This window comes from Leptidea sinapis, chromosome Z (genome assembly GCF_905404315.1).
Source record: "Leptidea sinapis chromosome Z, ilLepSina1.1, whole genome shotgun sequence".
Lineage (NCBI taxonomy): Eukaryota > Metazoa > Arthropoda > Insecta > Lepidoptera > Pieridae > Leptidea > Leptidea sinapis.
The window spans coordinates 16,003,858-16,021,959 of record NC_066312.1 but is presented as its reverse complement, the minus strand read 5'-3'; the positions used below and the strand labels follow the sequence as shown (position 1 = coordinate 16,021,959).

Below are 18,102 nucleotides of genomic sequence, written 5' to 3'. Positions count from 1 at the left end.
TTTTTTAAAGGCCCTCAGAACTAACTAAATATTGTAGTAGTAGTGCACAGAAAGTCATTGCCAGTCAATATGAACGGCTTACAAGAACGTGGACAGTTACAAACTAGTGCTATTTACACGATATCACAGACGTATCACAACCTAGTGATAATTGATACTTATTTACACCGCAAATCTGTACGAACTAATCTTTTCCAGCCTTTCCGTGACCTCGTGTACGGAACACGAGATAGTGAAAGAGATTTGGCATCATTTGGTAGCAAGCAAGAGATGTGAACAATTTTACAAGCCAAATAAGTCGAGTGGCATTTGCTCGAATCATTTCCTCGAGGTCGATTTATATATCACCACTAAAAGATTTAAGCGCTTAAAAATTCATTCTAATAAAGTACGATAAAACTTTTTTACCATTAACAGTATTGAATTCTCTTACAAAAGTCAATATATTTTGCCAATTTAGTCGAATTGATGCACATACAAAAGTCCAGTTAGCCATATTTATAATTTGACAAAAGCTGTCATTCCAAGATATTATCTTCGTCAACATATTATGCTGGTGTCCGCCTCCACTACAAATGCCAAAAAGATGCCCTGGTAAAGATGTTTATGTCTCAAAGACAAAATTTAATACATTAAATTGATTTCAGGAAACTTAACATTTTAATAACCAGTGTCCCGAATTATTTTATGTGAATAAAAATATATTATTTGAGTGTTTGTCTCTCTCATTACAGTTTACCTTAAAATATTAGATGTAAATACATTTAGAGAGTGAAGGAGTAACAAATATACGTACAAAACTATAAATAAGCATACAAACTTTCGTCTTTATAATATGAGTGTGATTTTATATCAAAAACTTAAAAAACCTCCGACTGAACAGATCTTAATCAGAAAATAGGGACAGACTGACAAACGTAAAACTTATAGTAACCCTCTTTTTTGTCTGGGCTTAAAAAAAATACCCAACTGCTACTCCATTATATCACGGTCCAAATCAGATTCTAAGTTCAAAATACGCACCTTAAACTGAAATAGTGTTTATATTGCTGCCTATTGACCAATAATATTTTAAACAGCTGGAGTAAACGCAGTAATGTATAGACACAGCAGTCGAAGCTTATTATGGTGTCATTTGTGGAATGTGCCATACTTCGATTTGCTTTACATTTTTCAGCATATTCTTCCTCTTTCGTTCAATCCTTCGCATAGAATTGTACTTCCTCAGAAACCGTTAAAAATATTGTGATTATTCGTAAATAAACGAATACATACACAGTATGAATTCGTGAAACCTACTAGTACATCAAAAGAATCGGTATAGCAATTCTTCAATAAAATAAATGATGAATCACTTTTAGTCAACGGATACAATATCAAAGCATAGAATATTACAAGCAAATCTTTTATATCTGTAACATACAAAGAAGCAGTGAAGGAAACTGAATCCAGAGCCGTAAATCAAGTTTGTAAATAATAAGTTCTAAAGTTAAATGTACGGTTCTTATCGAAACAGAAATAATCGAGTCTCTTCTCGCAGGCGTAGGCGCGGTCAACCACCGCAAACCACTGGCACTCGTCACTCTGACGATGGCCAGCGGCCCGCACCCTAGATATACCACACATTGTTTTGATACCCGACGAGACGCTAGTCCTCGTCCTGTAATCGTTTCACTACACTCACTCACACACGGACTGATTGACGGACCGACATACACCACTTACACAATCACAAACACACTCCACAAACAGACACAAACACAAACATTTACACTACTTACATACATACAATCATAAACACATACATACACACTTACATACATTACACAAAACATCACCACACTCGCCGGCGAGTGTGTTCTTCTCACCTTTCATCTTTCATCCTCATTTCATCTTCATTTTCATTCTCTCTCCTTCCCACAAGCACACAGCCGGTCTGAGGTTCGAGTCTCCTTAGGAGACGCCGTTAGTTGTTGCGTAGTCTTTGCGGCATCCACGGCCAACGTCCTACTTCGCTGTGAAAGCCAGGGCTGCTAACAGCACAGAGGAGGTTTTAGTCGGTATGGGGCGTCCGCTTACGCGGACACACGAGTCCGGCATACTACGCCCCGTTCCGGGGCGTAAATACGTAACAGTATTTCCTCCAGTCAAAAAAAAAAGAGTCCCTATTTTCTTAAGTGAGATATCGAATCGGTAAGTGATTTCGGATTATTGGGTCTAAAACTGTATCAATTCTTCGATTAGTTTATCTTAATTTCTGATCGCCATCCTACTTAGTAGTGTTAGGGATGGCGATTCATTTCAAAAAGATATATTTTTATATCGATAGTTAGATAGACGTTAGCTGATGAATCGATTCACACAAAAATCAAGGTCTAAAAGATCGTTTCAATTTTTTTTTCCAAATATGCATTAATAATGTGATTATAAAACAATTTTATGAAAAACAAGGAACATTATTTAATATAATATGCTCACTTTTCGGCAAAATCAATTTTTTTAGGTCAGGTAATTCGATGAACACACTTATTTTTATTACCTTCACAAAGTCAGATCAGGTATGAAAGAAAATATTTATTTTCTTATTCAAAATGTTAAATTTCCCAATGCCTATCTAATATATATCTAATTATATCTAATCTTTTTAAAAATAACACTTTGTCCATCTTTTCATATGGTTCCACTCATCAGTTGCAATGTTGCAGACAATTAAAAAAGGCGCTCACAATGAGCATATGATCGCATAATACTCAAATAATATGTACATGATGGCTATTGAGTGAACGTCGTGCAAAATAGTTTTTTTGTTCTTGCCAGTACCTACAGCATGTATATACGTTAACGTAACTATTTTTTTTTAATTAAGGCGAAGGAAAGCATTTAGCCATCTTGCGTGTTTTTAAGTAATTAATCGGTAACACTGTAATCATCATCAGCACTTTTGGCGGAAGGACGTCGACTGCTGGACAAAGACCTCCCCCAAAGATTGCCTTGACGATCGGTCCTGCGCTATCGTCATTCAACCTATTCCAGCGATCTTGACCAGATCGTTGGTCCATTTTGTGGGGGCCTACGAACACTACTTCTTTCGTCTTCCGGTTCGTGGTCGCCATTCAAGGAATTTACTGCCCCAACGGCCATCTGTACTTCAAACTAACAAACACCGTAATATTACTAATAATACAAAAAATATTTAAGGAAGTAATATCAATTCACTGTATCGATTAATTACTGCATATCGAGTTAAAACGCAACGCAACGCAAATTACACAATCCCTAAGTTCAAACTTCAAAGTAGTAGTAGCTGTAGTCAAAGAGGATGTAAAAACCACATAATATGAGACGGGACTGTCTAAAAGTTGCGTTTTTAAAATTAGTCACTGAATAAAGTTACTAATGCGTGCGCTTGTATAGAAAGCTATGTGTGATTTTTGTTTTCAGACTTACGTTTAAAAGCATGCGTTTAATCCCAGTGCGTGCTAAGCCTAAATATTGAAATTTAATTTAGTATGAAACATGCAGTGAGATTTGACATAAGTTTGAAATACTTAGTAATATAGTACCGTAAAACGGGGTTAATGGGGACGAAACTAGATTTTAGATGACATTTTCTCTGATTTCTTTCTAAAAACCTATGTTATTTATATTTAAAAACTTGAGTTAAAACTATCTCCATAAGATAAAATATAGGTAGTATATATGTAATTATAATCCGACTAAGTTTGAAAGCGTACAGTTGCTTAAAAACGTAGTGGATTTCGATTATCTCCGTTATTTATAAGATTATAGCTGTCATCTGTCAATCTATCAATCACTGCACGTTTCGTGCAATCGACTAATCGCTCGTTGGAAACTTAGTATTTGCATCCTCTTTGGTTGTAGGTCTCTCATCTCTGTTCTACATTCTACTGTTATAGACTAAAGTTGTACTTGAAACTTGAAAGTGTACTTGTAAGTTGTAAAATGTAAAGTGTAACTGTAAGCCGTTGGTTAAGTAAAGAAGTATGGCCGATGGCGTCTCTTTTAGTAAAATAGCATTCATTAATTATTTAATATTCAATGATTGTGATTTTAATTTTTTCATAATTTAAGGTATTCATTTTATGTGCAACATGCATTATTTCAAGCCGTACATCTCTGAACTCTGAAGATCTTCATTAGAGCACTGTTTCTGGAAAAAGGGTATAAATCTGGTGGCACAGTGATATTCTGTGACTAGATCTACACCCCTTGACCATTTACAGACAATACTTCAAGAAAATGGAAAACTGATTGATATTAATTAATAAGTATTAATAATTTTGTTTATATCATTGATGTTGTTTTACTCGTGTTTTTCCATTTACTATTATATGGTCGAAACCCGTGACTCGAGTTTGATTTACTTCTCATTATAAATTCAGCATGTAACACTTGCAACATTCAGGGTTGTACGACCCTGATCATTTAAAAATTCTGAATCTAGAAATTTGATATAAATTCGAAAATAAAGGTACTTACCTGATTTTCTGGCTTCCAGCTTTCCCCTATAAAATTCCAAGTAGTTTAGTGCTTATAAGTACATAATATTTCCATTTAGTAAAAATTACAACTAGTGAAATAAGGATCATGGCAGCATTCCCATATTTAATAACTAAGCTGATTGTTGAAATAGTTACCAGACGGCACAGATTGTACTTAATCATACTTTGTTTGATCTCTGTTTTCTGAGCAAGTGACCGGCCAAGTGTTTCTACACTAAGAGGTATGAAGATTAAAACTAACCTTAAATTGACATATTTGTGATACTACTTGTGTGGTAATTTATGAATAATATTTGTATTAATTGAACAATTGTATTAATTATTAAGATAATAGGAAATGTAAGATGCTGTTAGATTCTTTATTTAACTCAAAGGATTTAAAAAATCACTTACTGAGATAATATATTATTCAAGCAATTAGAACATAAATTAATAAAGGAATATAAAAAAAAAACAAATTACAACTACTATAAAAGTGATTACAAAAATAATGGAATTTCAATGGAACCTCCATTTTTTATCAAACAATTATTATTTACAACTTTTATGAAATATCCTATGTATCTACCTATATTGTATTTATGTGTTTTATGATTTTTGTAAAGTTTTACCTGGCTATGTTTTGCATTTGAAGTCAAAATATTTTGTACTTTTATCTACATTGTCAATGTGTAGGTACTTATGTCTTGATATAAAGTATTTCTGATTGGTTGTGTTATATTCTTATATTTATTTAAATGTACTAAGTAGTTTAACATAGCATGTTAGTCTTTAAAATGTTTACATTAAGTAATAGTGTGACAAATACAACCTAACTTTCTTGTATCAAAATTCTTCTGGCGAGAAGAATTAAGAATAATATGTTGTCCACATGGGCTGCTGGTTTTGAAACCTTTACCTGCAGGCCGCATGGTCTGCTGTGACCCCACAATTACAAACATTAAAAGAGCGTGGCTTACTTAAGGACTTGAATGTTTGAAAATAAAACTATTTAAAAAAATAATACCAAAATCGGACTATATTTGCTAGTACACAGTACCTACATTAGAAGATTCAAAGTAAAGTAGTAAAACTCGCCTGTAAGTATACCTAATATTTAATGAGAAACAAGAGTTATAAAAAAAATAAAAATGAAATTATAAAGAGCAAAATTATAACAATATCAATTTCTTTTGATTTGCATAATATGAATTTCTCCATGGCATTGACTGGATTGTGATGGGCATTTTATTTTAGGTACGGTACGGTTTAGGGTAGGCACTTTTACTTTTATCTCTAGCATCTTTTGCTGGCATTATAGCATTTTGATATTTTTCGTTGTAATTAATACATCAGTGTCGGACAACTCGGCCTCTATAATGACTCAGTGTTGATTTAACAAAGTGATGGCCTAATTGTACACTAAGTAATGGAATATAGATTCGATCTGGAGGTACCTACATAAACGGTAAACCGTGGCAGTTCCAACAGCGCTCTGCGAGCCTTTCATGAACTCTTATTGCGATTCAATTGACAACCTAAAATGAACTGCTTTGCTATTTCGTACCACGACGTGATGAGAGCTATCTAATTTTGGTTCACGTCAAATTAACTGATTAAATCGCAATGATGTCAATTAAATGTAAAAAATTATGTCAATTGAATCGCAATCTGATTTAGTTCGTTCATTCATTCGTACCATGAGGTAATATTTCAACCTAAACTGGATAGCGTGTCAAAGTGAGTGATTAGAAAAAAGTTGTAACTTAGAGGAAAGTGAATAGTGTTGTTAATAACTTTTAAAAAATAGTGAAAACATACAGAAAAGGAAAGTTTTATTGATGAAAGATGAGATGAGAATACTTTATTGGACTTTTTTGTAAAACAAAATACTGAAAATAAATACCAAAATTGAAAGTGTTTCGAAACGCAGCGCAAATGTTTCGAGTAAGAGAGACAAACTTATGCAACGACTGTAGAGTATCATCCCTTTCTGTCACAGCGAACCACAGACAAATTTATTTCGTTCATTCTTAATAAGCGATCAAAACGCCATTTTTAAAAGGCATTTCATGGTACGTATTTTAGTGATTCAGTTTAGGTACCTAAACTGGACTGCATCGGAATCGCATTGCTTATTAAAAGTTGATAGTAGGCCATCTGAAGGCTATAATTGAATGGCGTTTGAATCGCATATGGAAGAATGAACGAAAGTAATTTGTCTGTGGTCTGCGGTGTGAGAAAGAGATTACGCTGTACAGACGTTGCATAAGTCTGTCTCTCTTACTCGAATCGTATGCGTTGTGTTTCGAAACCTGTAATGATATGATTTTAGAGTTTTTTTTTGCGTAGAAATTACTGCAAATATATTCGAAAATTGCACTTTATAGGGTCAAATTATAAACCATTAAGCCCATATTAAAACATAGTAATATAATATATAGTTCTTTGAATTGCAAATTAAAGGTTTGCTTAGCTGTTTTCGTAAAAGTAAACTAATTATTTAAAACGAGTTATGAACTCATCTCCATTCATCATGTTTGATTTGACAGGAGCACAGAGCACATTTTTTTAGTTCGTTCTTGCGAACAGGCTAAAGCCTTACTGCTTTGTCTTTAGTATTTTCAGTTTCGGTATTTACTTATTTTCATATTTTGTTTTAGAAAAAAGTGCAATGAAGTGTTTCCATCTCATCTTTAGTCAACTAATTTTCTTTTTATGTATGCTTTCACCATTTTTTAAAAGTTAGTAACAACATGAGTCACTTTTCGCTTAGAAAGTAACAACTTTTTTTGAATCGCTCACTTTGACACATGAGTTGTCCAGTTTAGGTTGAAATATTAGCTCATGGTACGAATGAATGAACGAACTAAAACGGTTTGCAATTCAATTTCCGACTTGATTCGACGTCAACCTAAATTGGATAGTTCTAATGACGTCGTGTATGAAATAGCAAGCAGTTCATGTTAGGTCGTCAACTGAATCGAAATAAGAGTTCATGGTAGGCCCGCTGGACAGCAATAAAGAGATATAAATAGGACCGCACGTAATGGAAATGGACTGTGACGACGTTATTGCTTCAACTTAGGGGATATAAGCTATTAAGATAACATGAATTATGCTCAAGTAAAGCATGCACGTAATCAAAAATAATTAGTAAGCACACCTCATTCTCCATTGTTATACTTACCAACGCCAGACTGGCACGTAGGGTCTTATTTTCCCCGTAATTTCACTAGCTACGGCGCTCTTCACACCGAAACACAATAATGCCTACACATTTCTGCTTCACGGCAGAAAAAGGCCTGTAGACTGGAAAATGCCTTAAGTCGCCTATTACGACACCCTTAGGCCTGGGACTTTCCTATTTTTTAATGCCCAGGGAAAACACAGGGCGAAATAAAAATAAATTTGATGAGGTAATTATTTGTACTAATGTCATTTGTAAATAAGAACGCCAGTGACTTATCAAGATAAATATTTAATCATTGTCAAGATAGTAACGTCATTTTCAAATATTTTATGGTAGGTACATAGTTGTTTCAATTGAAATGTGTACAATCGTACTATTTAAGGGAAATATATTGATAGTGGAAGTTCTTTTTTGAAACTTAGTTACTGTGCCAAGAGCTGTGATCATACAGCGAGGTAATAATATATCTACTTCCAAGTCTAAGTACCTACTAACCAAAATAAAATAATTCTTCTAATCTTGAGAAAATTCTTTATGTTTCAGTTGTACGTTTTAAGCGTAAATGTACCTACTGATAAGCTATATTATGAATAAGATGAGCAGCACGGATTTAAGTTGAAAACCTTAAAACCTTTTAGTATTGGAAGTTAATAAGGACAAGGTGTATTCAAGTATGGATGTCTGGTAAGAATTGTAATAGAAACAAAAGTTGTCGTAATTTAAAGAGTGTCATGCATCGATATATTATATCTAAATAATGATGAAAACTGGACATTTAATTGAAACGTTTTGTAATAGCCTAGCCATTATTACAGTTTTATTTAGTGTGTTTATGGAAAAGGAGCACAAGAAGCCAGTTTTACACCTAATGGTAGTGGATCTCCGTTGCGAAGCGTGCAACACCTCAAGAGTAAGCGTAGTTCGTGAGTTACCTACTTATACGGTTACTATGCAGAAAGATAGCAGAATTATGAAATCCTTAAAGGCCGGGCTTGGAAGTAAATACGTTTTTCAGAGCATGAAAATTCAAATATCCCATTTTAAAATTTCTGTCTTGCAGTGATCCGCGACGCTGCGAAGCTTGTCGTCGAGCCCCAGACAATGGCAACTTTAAACAAATTATTAATCTTCGGAATTCAGGACTATTAATATATAAAAATATCGACCCTGTTAGTAATTTTGTAAAGCTTTATTACTGATATATCTACATTAGTGGGAGTTTGCCCAAATCGATGACTTAAAAATATCCTCCTATACCTACTTGTACGTATAGGCAATTTGTTAAGGCTAATAATATTATTAAAGTCTAAAAAAATATAATCCGTTACAAAGTTTATACATTAAAAGAAGCATTGTAATAATAATAATATTAATTTAAACAATATTAATATTAATTATTTAAGACGAGAAACATTTCATAATTTTTAGTAAGTATTCAATTTCCAATCTTCCAATTCCAAAACCCCAGAGCTCAGTAAATATTATGACAATCGCCTGTCAATATATTTTTGACATACAAAGTAATCGGACGATTTAATTAATTTTCAGAAGAAATAGTGTAGGAGTTAGCATTTAGCATATAGACTTACGAACTGGATGATACCTCGACTGCCTTTGCACACAAGTACATATATATTATAATTTGCAGTCTTAATTTTGATATACATTTTCAGATAAAAACCAACAAAAATAACATTAATCGTATTATTCTACATAATATCGGAAAAAAACAATTGCGAAGATTCGATTTTGCTACAGAACTTTGTAAGTTAATGATTATAATTAATTTTATGAGTCACTTAGATGGAAGTAGCATGATTGATAAAACGTGTTAATCTGAAAACTGTAGAAAATGTACCTACAGCAGAGCTAGTGATAGACTTACTTTATCACTAAAAGGCATAAGTATGAATTTATTTACTCAAAATTGATTCCTTTAGAATCCTTTTTGATGTCAGTTAAAACACGTCGGACACTAATGACACTGTGAGACAGAAGAAACTTCGCAAGAAACTATCCCAGCCTTCTTTTTTGCACTCTTTTTAATAATACCTAGTCTTGCTATAAATACTGAAACAAACCAAAAAAAAATCTATTGCAAATAACATTTATTACTTGTGTCACTTTAACAAATAAATATAAAAAAATTGAAATATAAAAAGCTTATTCGAAGGGGTCTCCATTGGCTGCAATACTGTCCTCTAAACGTTGAGGCCAGTTATCAATAGAAGCACGCACTCTTTCCATGGGAAAATTCTTCACTGCCAAGCGTACGGATTGTTTTAGGGACTCAAATTATCTTGGTGTTTGGAGAAATTGTAGGTACTCTCTAAAACTGACCATAAATCATAATCCAGCAGATTAAGATCGGGACTAGACGACGGCCTGTCTTCAACTCTGATGAAGTCCGAAACGTTCGTTTCCAAGTCTGTGTAGACCGAGCTTTATGACCCGGCACCGAGTCTTGCTGGAAGGACCATTCTTGGATATTATACCCACGTTGCACTCAGTTGACTAATTGGGAAGCTTCCTCAGAGCTTTGAGCATAAATACGGTCATCTTGTTTTTTAAAATGTTGCTCACTTGTAAAAAATTTCTCATCCTTAAACAAAATTTTTCTGTGACCTCCCTTTGCGTACCATTTCTGTGGTTGTTTTGATTTTACCACCCTATTCTTTTTTAAATTATCAGTTAAGAAATGACCTGTACGTCTTTTATAGGCTACAAATCCTAAGTAATCTTTTAAAATACGCGACATGATTCTAGGTTCTATCTTCATCTCCCGAGATAAAATCTTTTGCTTTCGGACAGGATTTCTTCGAATTCTTTCCCTTACTGCTTTGACCACCTTTTTCGTACGAACACTACGTGGAGGGCCAGATATTTTTTTGTCACAAACAGAGGAGGTCTCATTGTACCTATTAATAGCCCAGTACACAAACAATTTACTAATACCAAGCGTATGGAGAGTTTTAAAAATTGCATTTAGCTCCATACCTACTCCGTGTAATGCAATCACAGCGATTCGGTTCTCTTTATCACCCCACTCCATTTTAATACCGCAAAATATTGTACAATGTATTGGCGCCACAATGAGAAAACTCAATGAACAATGAAATAAAATTGACTGATTCCAAATTCAAATGTAATATTTTGTTTATTTTTAATTCTATCGGTATTTATGGCCGACTAAGTATATACAATATTGTATTAATATTGTTGTACTTTCAATATTAAGTTTCTCAGACCCAAAACAGTAAAGAGTAATAAGACAGCAGAATACGAAGTAGACATTATTAAGCGTATTACTTGTTATTGTTACTATTAAATAAGGAAAAATGAATTTACAGGTCAATTTAAAACGACATGCTGTTCATGCAAATGTTCTATAAAGCGTATTCAGTATCTATTAGATGAGATAGATATTATAAGAAAAAATGAAATACTAGCAGTGTGTCAACATTGTAAGCGATTAAATTTAAAAGGCAACTGTAAAAGATGCGAATATTTATTAAACAAGTTCATTAACTATAAAGTTCAGCAGCATGCTGATAGTGAAGAACAATACAAGTCATGGATTTGTAAAGTAAGAGACATACTAAAGTGTATGTTAGAAGAAGCTTCTGTAAACGAAGCTTTTGTTAAGAGTTTTCATTCAGATGCAGAACTAGAAAATCTTATAAGGCTTATTAAATATGAACCTGCAGATATGGCAGGTACCCCACGTTTAGAAGGTTTTCCGTCGAATGAAACAGATTATTTGAGCTCCGAGAATAATGCAATAAGCAAAAAGTTTATAGAAAAAATAATGAGTGAAATTTCCACACCGGAAGGAACAATGAGTATATGTACATATATACCTGAGAGCATGAAATTTCGTGCAAGGCTATACGTCGAGGCTCCTAAAAGTAATATAAAATCGTCATTAGAGAAAAATGAAGAAGCATCACAATTACTACAAACGCTACAAGAAGATAAAAAAAAAATCGTTACAACACTACAGCCGAAAACGTCACATGATAATGTCGGCAATAAAGGGGACGATAAAGAAACACGGGAAAAAAATATCAAGCAACCTGAATGGTCATATAAAAAAACTGAAGAAATTGATGCGTCATCCGTTAAAAATACGAAAAGTGGTAAAAGCAAAAATAATGTAAAAAGAAAGGAGTATAATTTAGCTATTCCTAACAGTATGTCTATTCAAAAATCTCATCATATACAGTCGCAGATAGAGTTATGGAAAAAAATGAATAAAAAGACAAGCCATCATAAAGAAACCAAGTCATTATATAAATCTGAATTACCTAGATGTTATAGTTTTCCAGTATTATCAAGGAGAACAACAGAGATTTCACAGGAAGAAAAATCTTCAGATACTGTTCTAGAATGTCTACCCAGACGTTCATCGGCGAGAAGATTGATATTCGGTTGTAAAATTCTTAAGAAAGCTCGTTTGAAGTCACAGAGTGTCGGCTCCTTCACACCCTTATTATTTAAATGTCAATATAACTTTCTTTCTAATGAAACATTATCACAAAAAGTGAGCAAAACTGGATCTAAGGAATTACATGCTATGGCCAATGCTGAGATATTACAAGTAATAATAAGTTTCTTTCAATAATAGTATTATCAGTTATGTAATTTCCAAATACTACATTTGTTAAGTTTCGTTCAAATTCGCGCCAATTTGAGGCGCCGCGCGAGCACAGAGACCACCAGGGGGTGTCGTTAGAGTAAAAATGTTCTGTGGAGACCACAGGTTGTCTATGTACCGCCCTTTTTCATTTCCTTGTTCCATTCATTAATTCCCCCTCCTATTCATGAACATCTGCAATATATTTTATAATTAGAATATATCTTGCCACAAAGAAAGGTATCAAACCAAACAAATTAAACCATAATTTAAAAGCAAAAAGTTATAACTGTAACGTGTACTACATTTAGTGTAACTTGTAGTGGATACCCATTGATAAGTGATTACTTAGTTACTTTTAAATAAAATGAACAAATTAGCTTTAATTATTAACGTGGTATTAAGGTTTCTTCTAAAAAAATTTTGTCAACTAGCGATTTAATTACTAAGCTGACGAATTCCCGACTTTCAGCAGGACACACCAAGAGGAATCACACAATATATGCTATCGAATCGGAAGTTTATAGAAAATGGTGTGACTATTCTACCAACAAGCAAAATTATGCGCAAAGTTTGTATACTACCATTATAAACGCATAATCATGTTCATTTTGAATATATTTATATTAATAATGACTAGTAAATGGTAATGGTAAGAGGTATACGGCGTGATTTGTTTTCCGTGGATTCTGAACAGGTGGCATTCATTATATTACGGCTTCAGAGTTGACTTCAATACTTAACGAGTAGTATTAGGATTTGATAAGTAAATAATGTTACGAAAGTTTTGTCGTGAGTTATAAAATTTGATAGGTAACCTTGTAAAAAAGTCTGCGTACACAAGATCGAGCATAGTTATGTTATAGTTTTGTTGACAAGATGCTGTTATGCTTATTAACAACTTGTTAATTTTTTTAATATTTCATGTTGATTATTTTTTATTTACAACACTGTTCAACCACATAGGACTATAACTCATATATACTCAGGATTAGGCAATAATGCATAAAGAGGTGCGCGTGATTCATATTTTTTTTTTAAACTGAACGATCAAAATGAGAATTCATTGCATTATAACAACAGCTAGTGTTTTCCTAGTTAGAAGTATTTTATTGACTTCACGGAAGTCTTATAATTTATTTTTGGAATTATACAGGTGTTCTCTGAACCCTGTAGTACTGGCGATCTGACAGTTGCAAGATAATTGAGGGCTGACATTATATCCATATTACTAATCAACACAATAACTTCTTTGATACTAATTAAATTTCTAATGAAGATAATATATTTCGGAAGCTGTAGACCTTCTTAATTTTAATTATATTGTTATTTGATTTTATAAATTGTTGCCCATTAAATACACACACGAATTTGATTTAAGAAAATCTAGGCTCAATTATCATTAATTAAAACTTTTACTGTGGTGTTATAAAAATGTAACCAAAATTTATTATATACGTATCTATTAATAATTTCTAGAATAGTAAAATCCCCAATAAGACTACAGTAATTATTAAATATAGTGTGATATAATGCGTAAATTCGTTCCGCGTAATGCGTAATATCAAATTTTTATTTTTATTCTTCAACACGTTTTTTTCCCGCACATCTTCGATATTTCATCGCCTTTTGCTCTATAAATTTATTCTCATATATTTTCTCTGGATGACTTCTTTCTTTAATCACTGTGTCTTACGAATTCACTAACCAACACGTCAATAGTGTTACACAATATCATATAAGGTAATCGTTTATTTTATAGATGTATGTTTTTAAAATGGAGCCTGTTGATCCGAAATTGAACTGGTTCTATGTGTACAGAAATGAAGTTTTAAAGTATTATGATACTGGAGAATTATTGGCCAAAATATACAGTTCTGAAAGAGGCATATTATTCTATAAGAATGGATTAAAGGCATTGGATTTTCGTCCCAGCGCAGGTGAACGTTATTTAAATTGTTGTTTAAGTTATAATATAACAGAATGAGAATGTGTTTCGATTTGATTATTTTGGGAATATGCATGCATTTTTAAATTCACTTTTAACATGATTATAACCCAAGAAAACTATAAATAATAGGTGTTAAAGTATGAAATTGCCATTTTATTGTAATAGGTACTTCGAATTGGAATGGTACCTATGTAGTTTTTCTTTGAAATATGTGCAACATTCGATAATCGAGTTTCTGTTTTTTTTTTTTATTCACTTTATATAATAAAGATGGATACTTCGAAAATTCGAGTGATTTTTGAATACAAGTTCCGACGCGGAATTACGCGGCAGAAACAGCTCGCAATATAAATGTTTCGTTTGGAGAGGGGCCTGCTAAAGACCTCACCGTGCGATTTTGGTTTAAACGCTTTTGTGATGGAAACTTTGATTTGAAGAACGAACCACGTGGAAGACAGGTGAACAACAATGTGTTGAAAGAGATGGTGGAAGCCAATCCAAGCCAAACTACCCAGGAATCAGCGGCATGTTATTAATGTTACGTTACCAACAATGTATAATCCAATAAGACTACAGTAATTATTAAATCTATCGTGACATTATAATGTGCTAATTCGTTAGGCAGGAGAAGATACATAACGAGGTAGCTTTTAGGTAATATCAAATATTTTTTTTCTTCAACACACTTTTTTCCCACACATCCTCGATATTTCATCGCCTTTTGCTCTATAAACTTTTTTTCATAAATTTTTCTCTGTATGACCAAACCGGATCAACATTCCTGTCTACATAAGTTTCACTACATCTTTTTTTACGACACGTCATAGTGTTACACAATATCATCTTAAATAAGGTTTCGTGATGGAAACTTTGATTTGAAGAACGAACCACGTGGAAGACCGCCCACACAGGTGTTAACAATGTGTTGAAAGAGATGGTGGAAGCCAATCCAAGCCAAACTACCCAGTAATCAGCGGCGTGTTATTAATGTTACGTTACCAACAATGTTGAATCATATGCGCAAATTAATTGGTGCCTCATGATTTGACTGATATATTGTGACATGCGATGAAAAGTGGATTTAATATGATAACGCGACAGTTAGCGAAAAATGTAATGGCTGACCCCAGGTTAAACGGCGCAACAGTGTCCTAAAGCAAAGCTTACCAATAAATAGGTAAAATGGTAACTGCTTGGAGGTCTCTGGATGATGATATTCACTATAGCTATCTCCGATCTGGTCAAGCAGTAACGGCAAATGTCTATTGTGCCAAACTCCAAACAATGATAGCAGCCTTGACTCATGAATCGATCTTAACCATTATTGCTCCAAGGTAACGCGAAACCTCATACAGCACGAGAAACCCAACTCTACAGGAATTGCAATTAAAAGCCATTCGTCACCCTCCGTCTTCGTTAGACCTTGCTCCGGACGCCATTTTTTTCGTGATTTGGACAATAATTTTCTACGTGGTAAAAAAATTTATATAATTTAAATATATTTTAAAATAGATGCTTGAACTTGTTCGAATCTGTTGATATGTCATGGTGTAGTCACAACAGTAATGTTATGGTGTGGTCCCCGTAAAAAGCGGTCCGTCACGTAGATAATCGGAGATAAATGCGACCACGTTTTAACTTATTGAACCTATTGTAAATAGTGGGAAGAGATTGGGCATTACAGTCCAATTGTAGTCTATCATAAGGCAACTTGAATGACATCGAAAGTCATAAAAAACCATTGAACGAAAATTTTCTCGCGTTAAATTTATGCTGACGTGACATTGACAATTCGATTGCCGCAGAATCGTAATCGAGTCGGAAATGCATAAAATACATCGGTACTCAATAATTAAATATTGGCAAAGAGTTACATGTTTCAAAATTTTACTGATTTTTTATTATATTGATAAGTGACCAGTTCTAAAAATTGTTACTCTGCAGAGATGCATTTCGGAAAGTTGAATCTCTATCGCGTATTTTGCACATTTTCAGTAATATAAATTTTCAATTATATACTTTATAATTAAAAAAATATTTGTTGACGTATAATACTTGGACAATAAACTTTAAAAGGTACTAAATTCAAATAAATCTAAACTACTTGCATATATATACTTATTTGAAGTTGTTAATATTACTTTCAGAGTTAGACGTAGGACAAATATATTTAATTTTTGGTTGTAATGATAACACAAATTTACATGAAAAAAAGCCCTTCTCGATTGTTGCTTGTTTCGATCAAATGGGAAATGGTATTGTGTATGATCATTGTGGTAAAGTAAGGTCAGTATTAATTATTATATAAATTATTATTAAGTAAACGCACTTCGTTTTGGCGTAGTAGTTTGCTGTGTTTAACTTGTTTTTTATATTGTGAATGTATATAACATTAACAATAAATGTTGAATCAATAAAAGCATTAAGACGTAATATTGTTAACATTATTGTTTCCATTAGATTGAAATATAACCAAACTGAAGGAATTGTATTAGATAAGAAAATTGGACCACATACTCGATGGCAGTGGCATTGTCTCAATGACCCACCTGATCTAGTGCATGTTCATTTGGAGAAGTACGAATCGAAGCTTCAGAATAACTACGATAGAAAAGCTGCCACAAAAACGTTCCATGCAGACATGGTAGCTATAGAGCTTGAAAATATCGCAAGACAGAAAGCGTCCAAGATGGCAACAAAGTTCAGACCATATCAAATACGTATGAAGGTTGTAAAACTAAACGATTATATTTCCTTAAGAATCCTCAATCAATCGAACATTTATATTTTATTTAGAAATGGAAAGACGAGATTGAAACTAAACGTGGGAATGAAACTGAAAGTTGACGAGATCATTGATATGCAGACTTCTGACGTGTCAGAGGTGTTCACCCCATACGATAAAGGAATTCCCATATTACACGAGAGCAGTCAGGATATTCAAGATTTTATTAAAGAGGCGGAGTTGTTCCAAAAATCATCACGGCTATCATATAACTGACGTGTTACGGGATACTTTTTATTTACTTACTACAAGCTTAAATAAAACTGTAATTTTTATGCCGCATTTTATTATTAGCCCAAAAACTATCCCTTTGAGATATATTTTTAGTGGCAGGGAGTTTGCAAAATATCAGTTTTCAAGCCATAATTACTATTCAAATAATAAGGTTATTTAGCTACCAAGCTCCCAACCCATAAGCAGGCTTGTCTCACTCCTCGTGTAGGTATCGATATTGTAAGTACGTGCGGAGGGCTCTACAGAGTAGGCCAACCAGTAAGGACTTAGGACAGAGCAGTGACGCACGTGAGAGTTTTGTTCATCAAGGTGATGAAAAATGGAGAAACATAAAAAAATACTATGCTTATCTTAAAGGTTGCAATTTCGATCAAAAATATTTTTTTAAGCTTCCTAAAGACGCTGAAACAATCTAATTTAAAATTATTAGTATTATTATGAAATTACCATTCATTACCATAGCCACCTATTTATTTCTATTCTAAGTAGGTTTGACTATGTCGTGGTCCTCCAACGCATACATTACTATCTGCTACTAATGTAGATTTGACAATGAAATAATATTGATTTAAAATTACGATTACATACCTATTTATATTAAACAAAAAACTGATTCATTTTTGTAAATTGACCTTATCTAGGTAGGTACAGGTCTTAGGTAAAGAAGACAACCCTAATGTCGTCAGAAGAGGTAAGCGTCACGCGATAGAAAGAGAAGCAAGGTGAATAAAAATGTAGGTTGATAGCGCTGTGCGATCTGAATTACATCTTATTGTATGGCTGCAAGAGTCTCTATTTCTT

At 33.3% G+C, this 18,102-nt stretch overlaps 1 protein-coding gene across 1 annotated transcript; it reads left to right on the top strand.

The window, feature by feature from the left end:
* Nucleotides 1-9,224: 9,224 nt before the first annotated feature.
* LOC126978792 (uncharacterized) lies at nucleotides 9,225-17,342 on the top strand. The gene is made up of 6 exons (XM_050827866.1): nucleotides 9,225-9,459; nucleotides 11,046-12,295; nucleotides 12,804-12,902; nucleotides 14,094-14,271; nucleotides 16,430-16,568; nucleotides 16,743-17,342. Exons 2-6 carry the CDS (start codon nucleotides 11,303-11,305, stop codon nucleotides 17,281-17,283), a joined length of 1,950 nt encoding a protein of 649 aa, XP_050683823.1. The 5' UTR covers nucleotides 9,225-9,459; nucleotides 11,046-11,302; the 3' UTR covers nucleotides 17,284-17,342.
* Nucleotides 17,343-18,102: the final 760 nt, after the last annotated feature.

What these genes read in the sequence shown, in the direction of transcription:
- LOC126978792 (XM_050827866.1), top strand. Translation starts at nt 11,303, where the DNA reads ATGTTAGAAGAAGCTTCTGTAAACGAAGCTTTTGTTAAGAGTTTTCAT. An exon ending in GGATTTTCGTCCCAGCGCAG is followed by an intron (nt 14,272 to 16,429) that starts GTGAACGTTATT and finishes TATTACTTTCAG; the next exon opens with AGTTAGACGTAGGACAAATA. An exon ending in GATCATTGTGGTAAAGTAAG is followed by an intron (nt 16,569 to 16,742) that starts GTCAGTATTAAT and finishes TGTTTCCATTAG; the next exon opens with ATTGAAATATAACCAAACTG.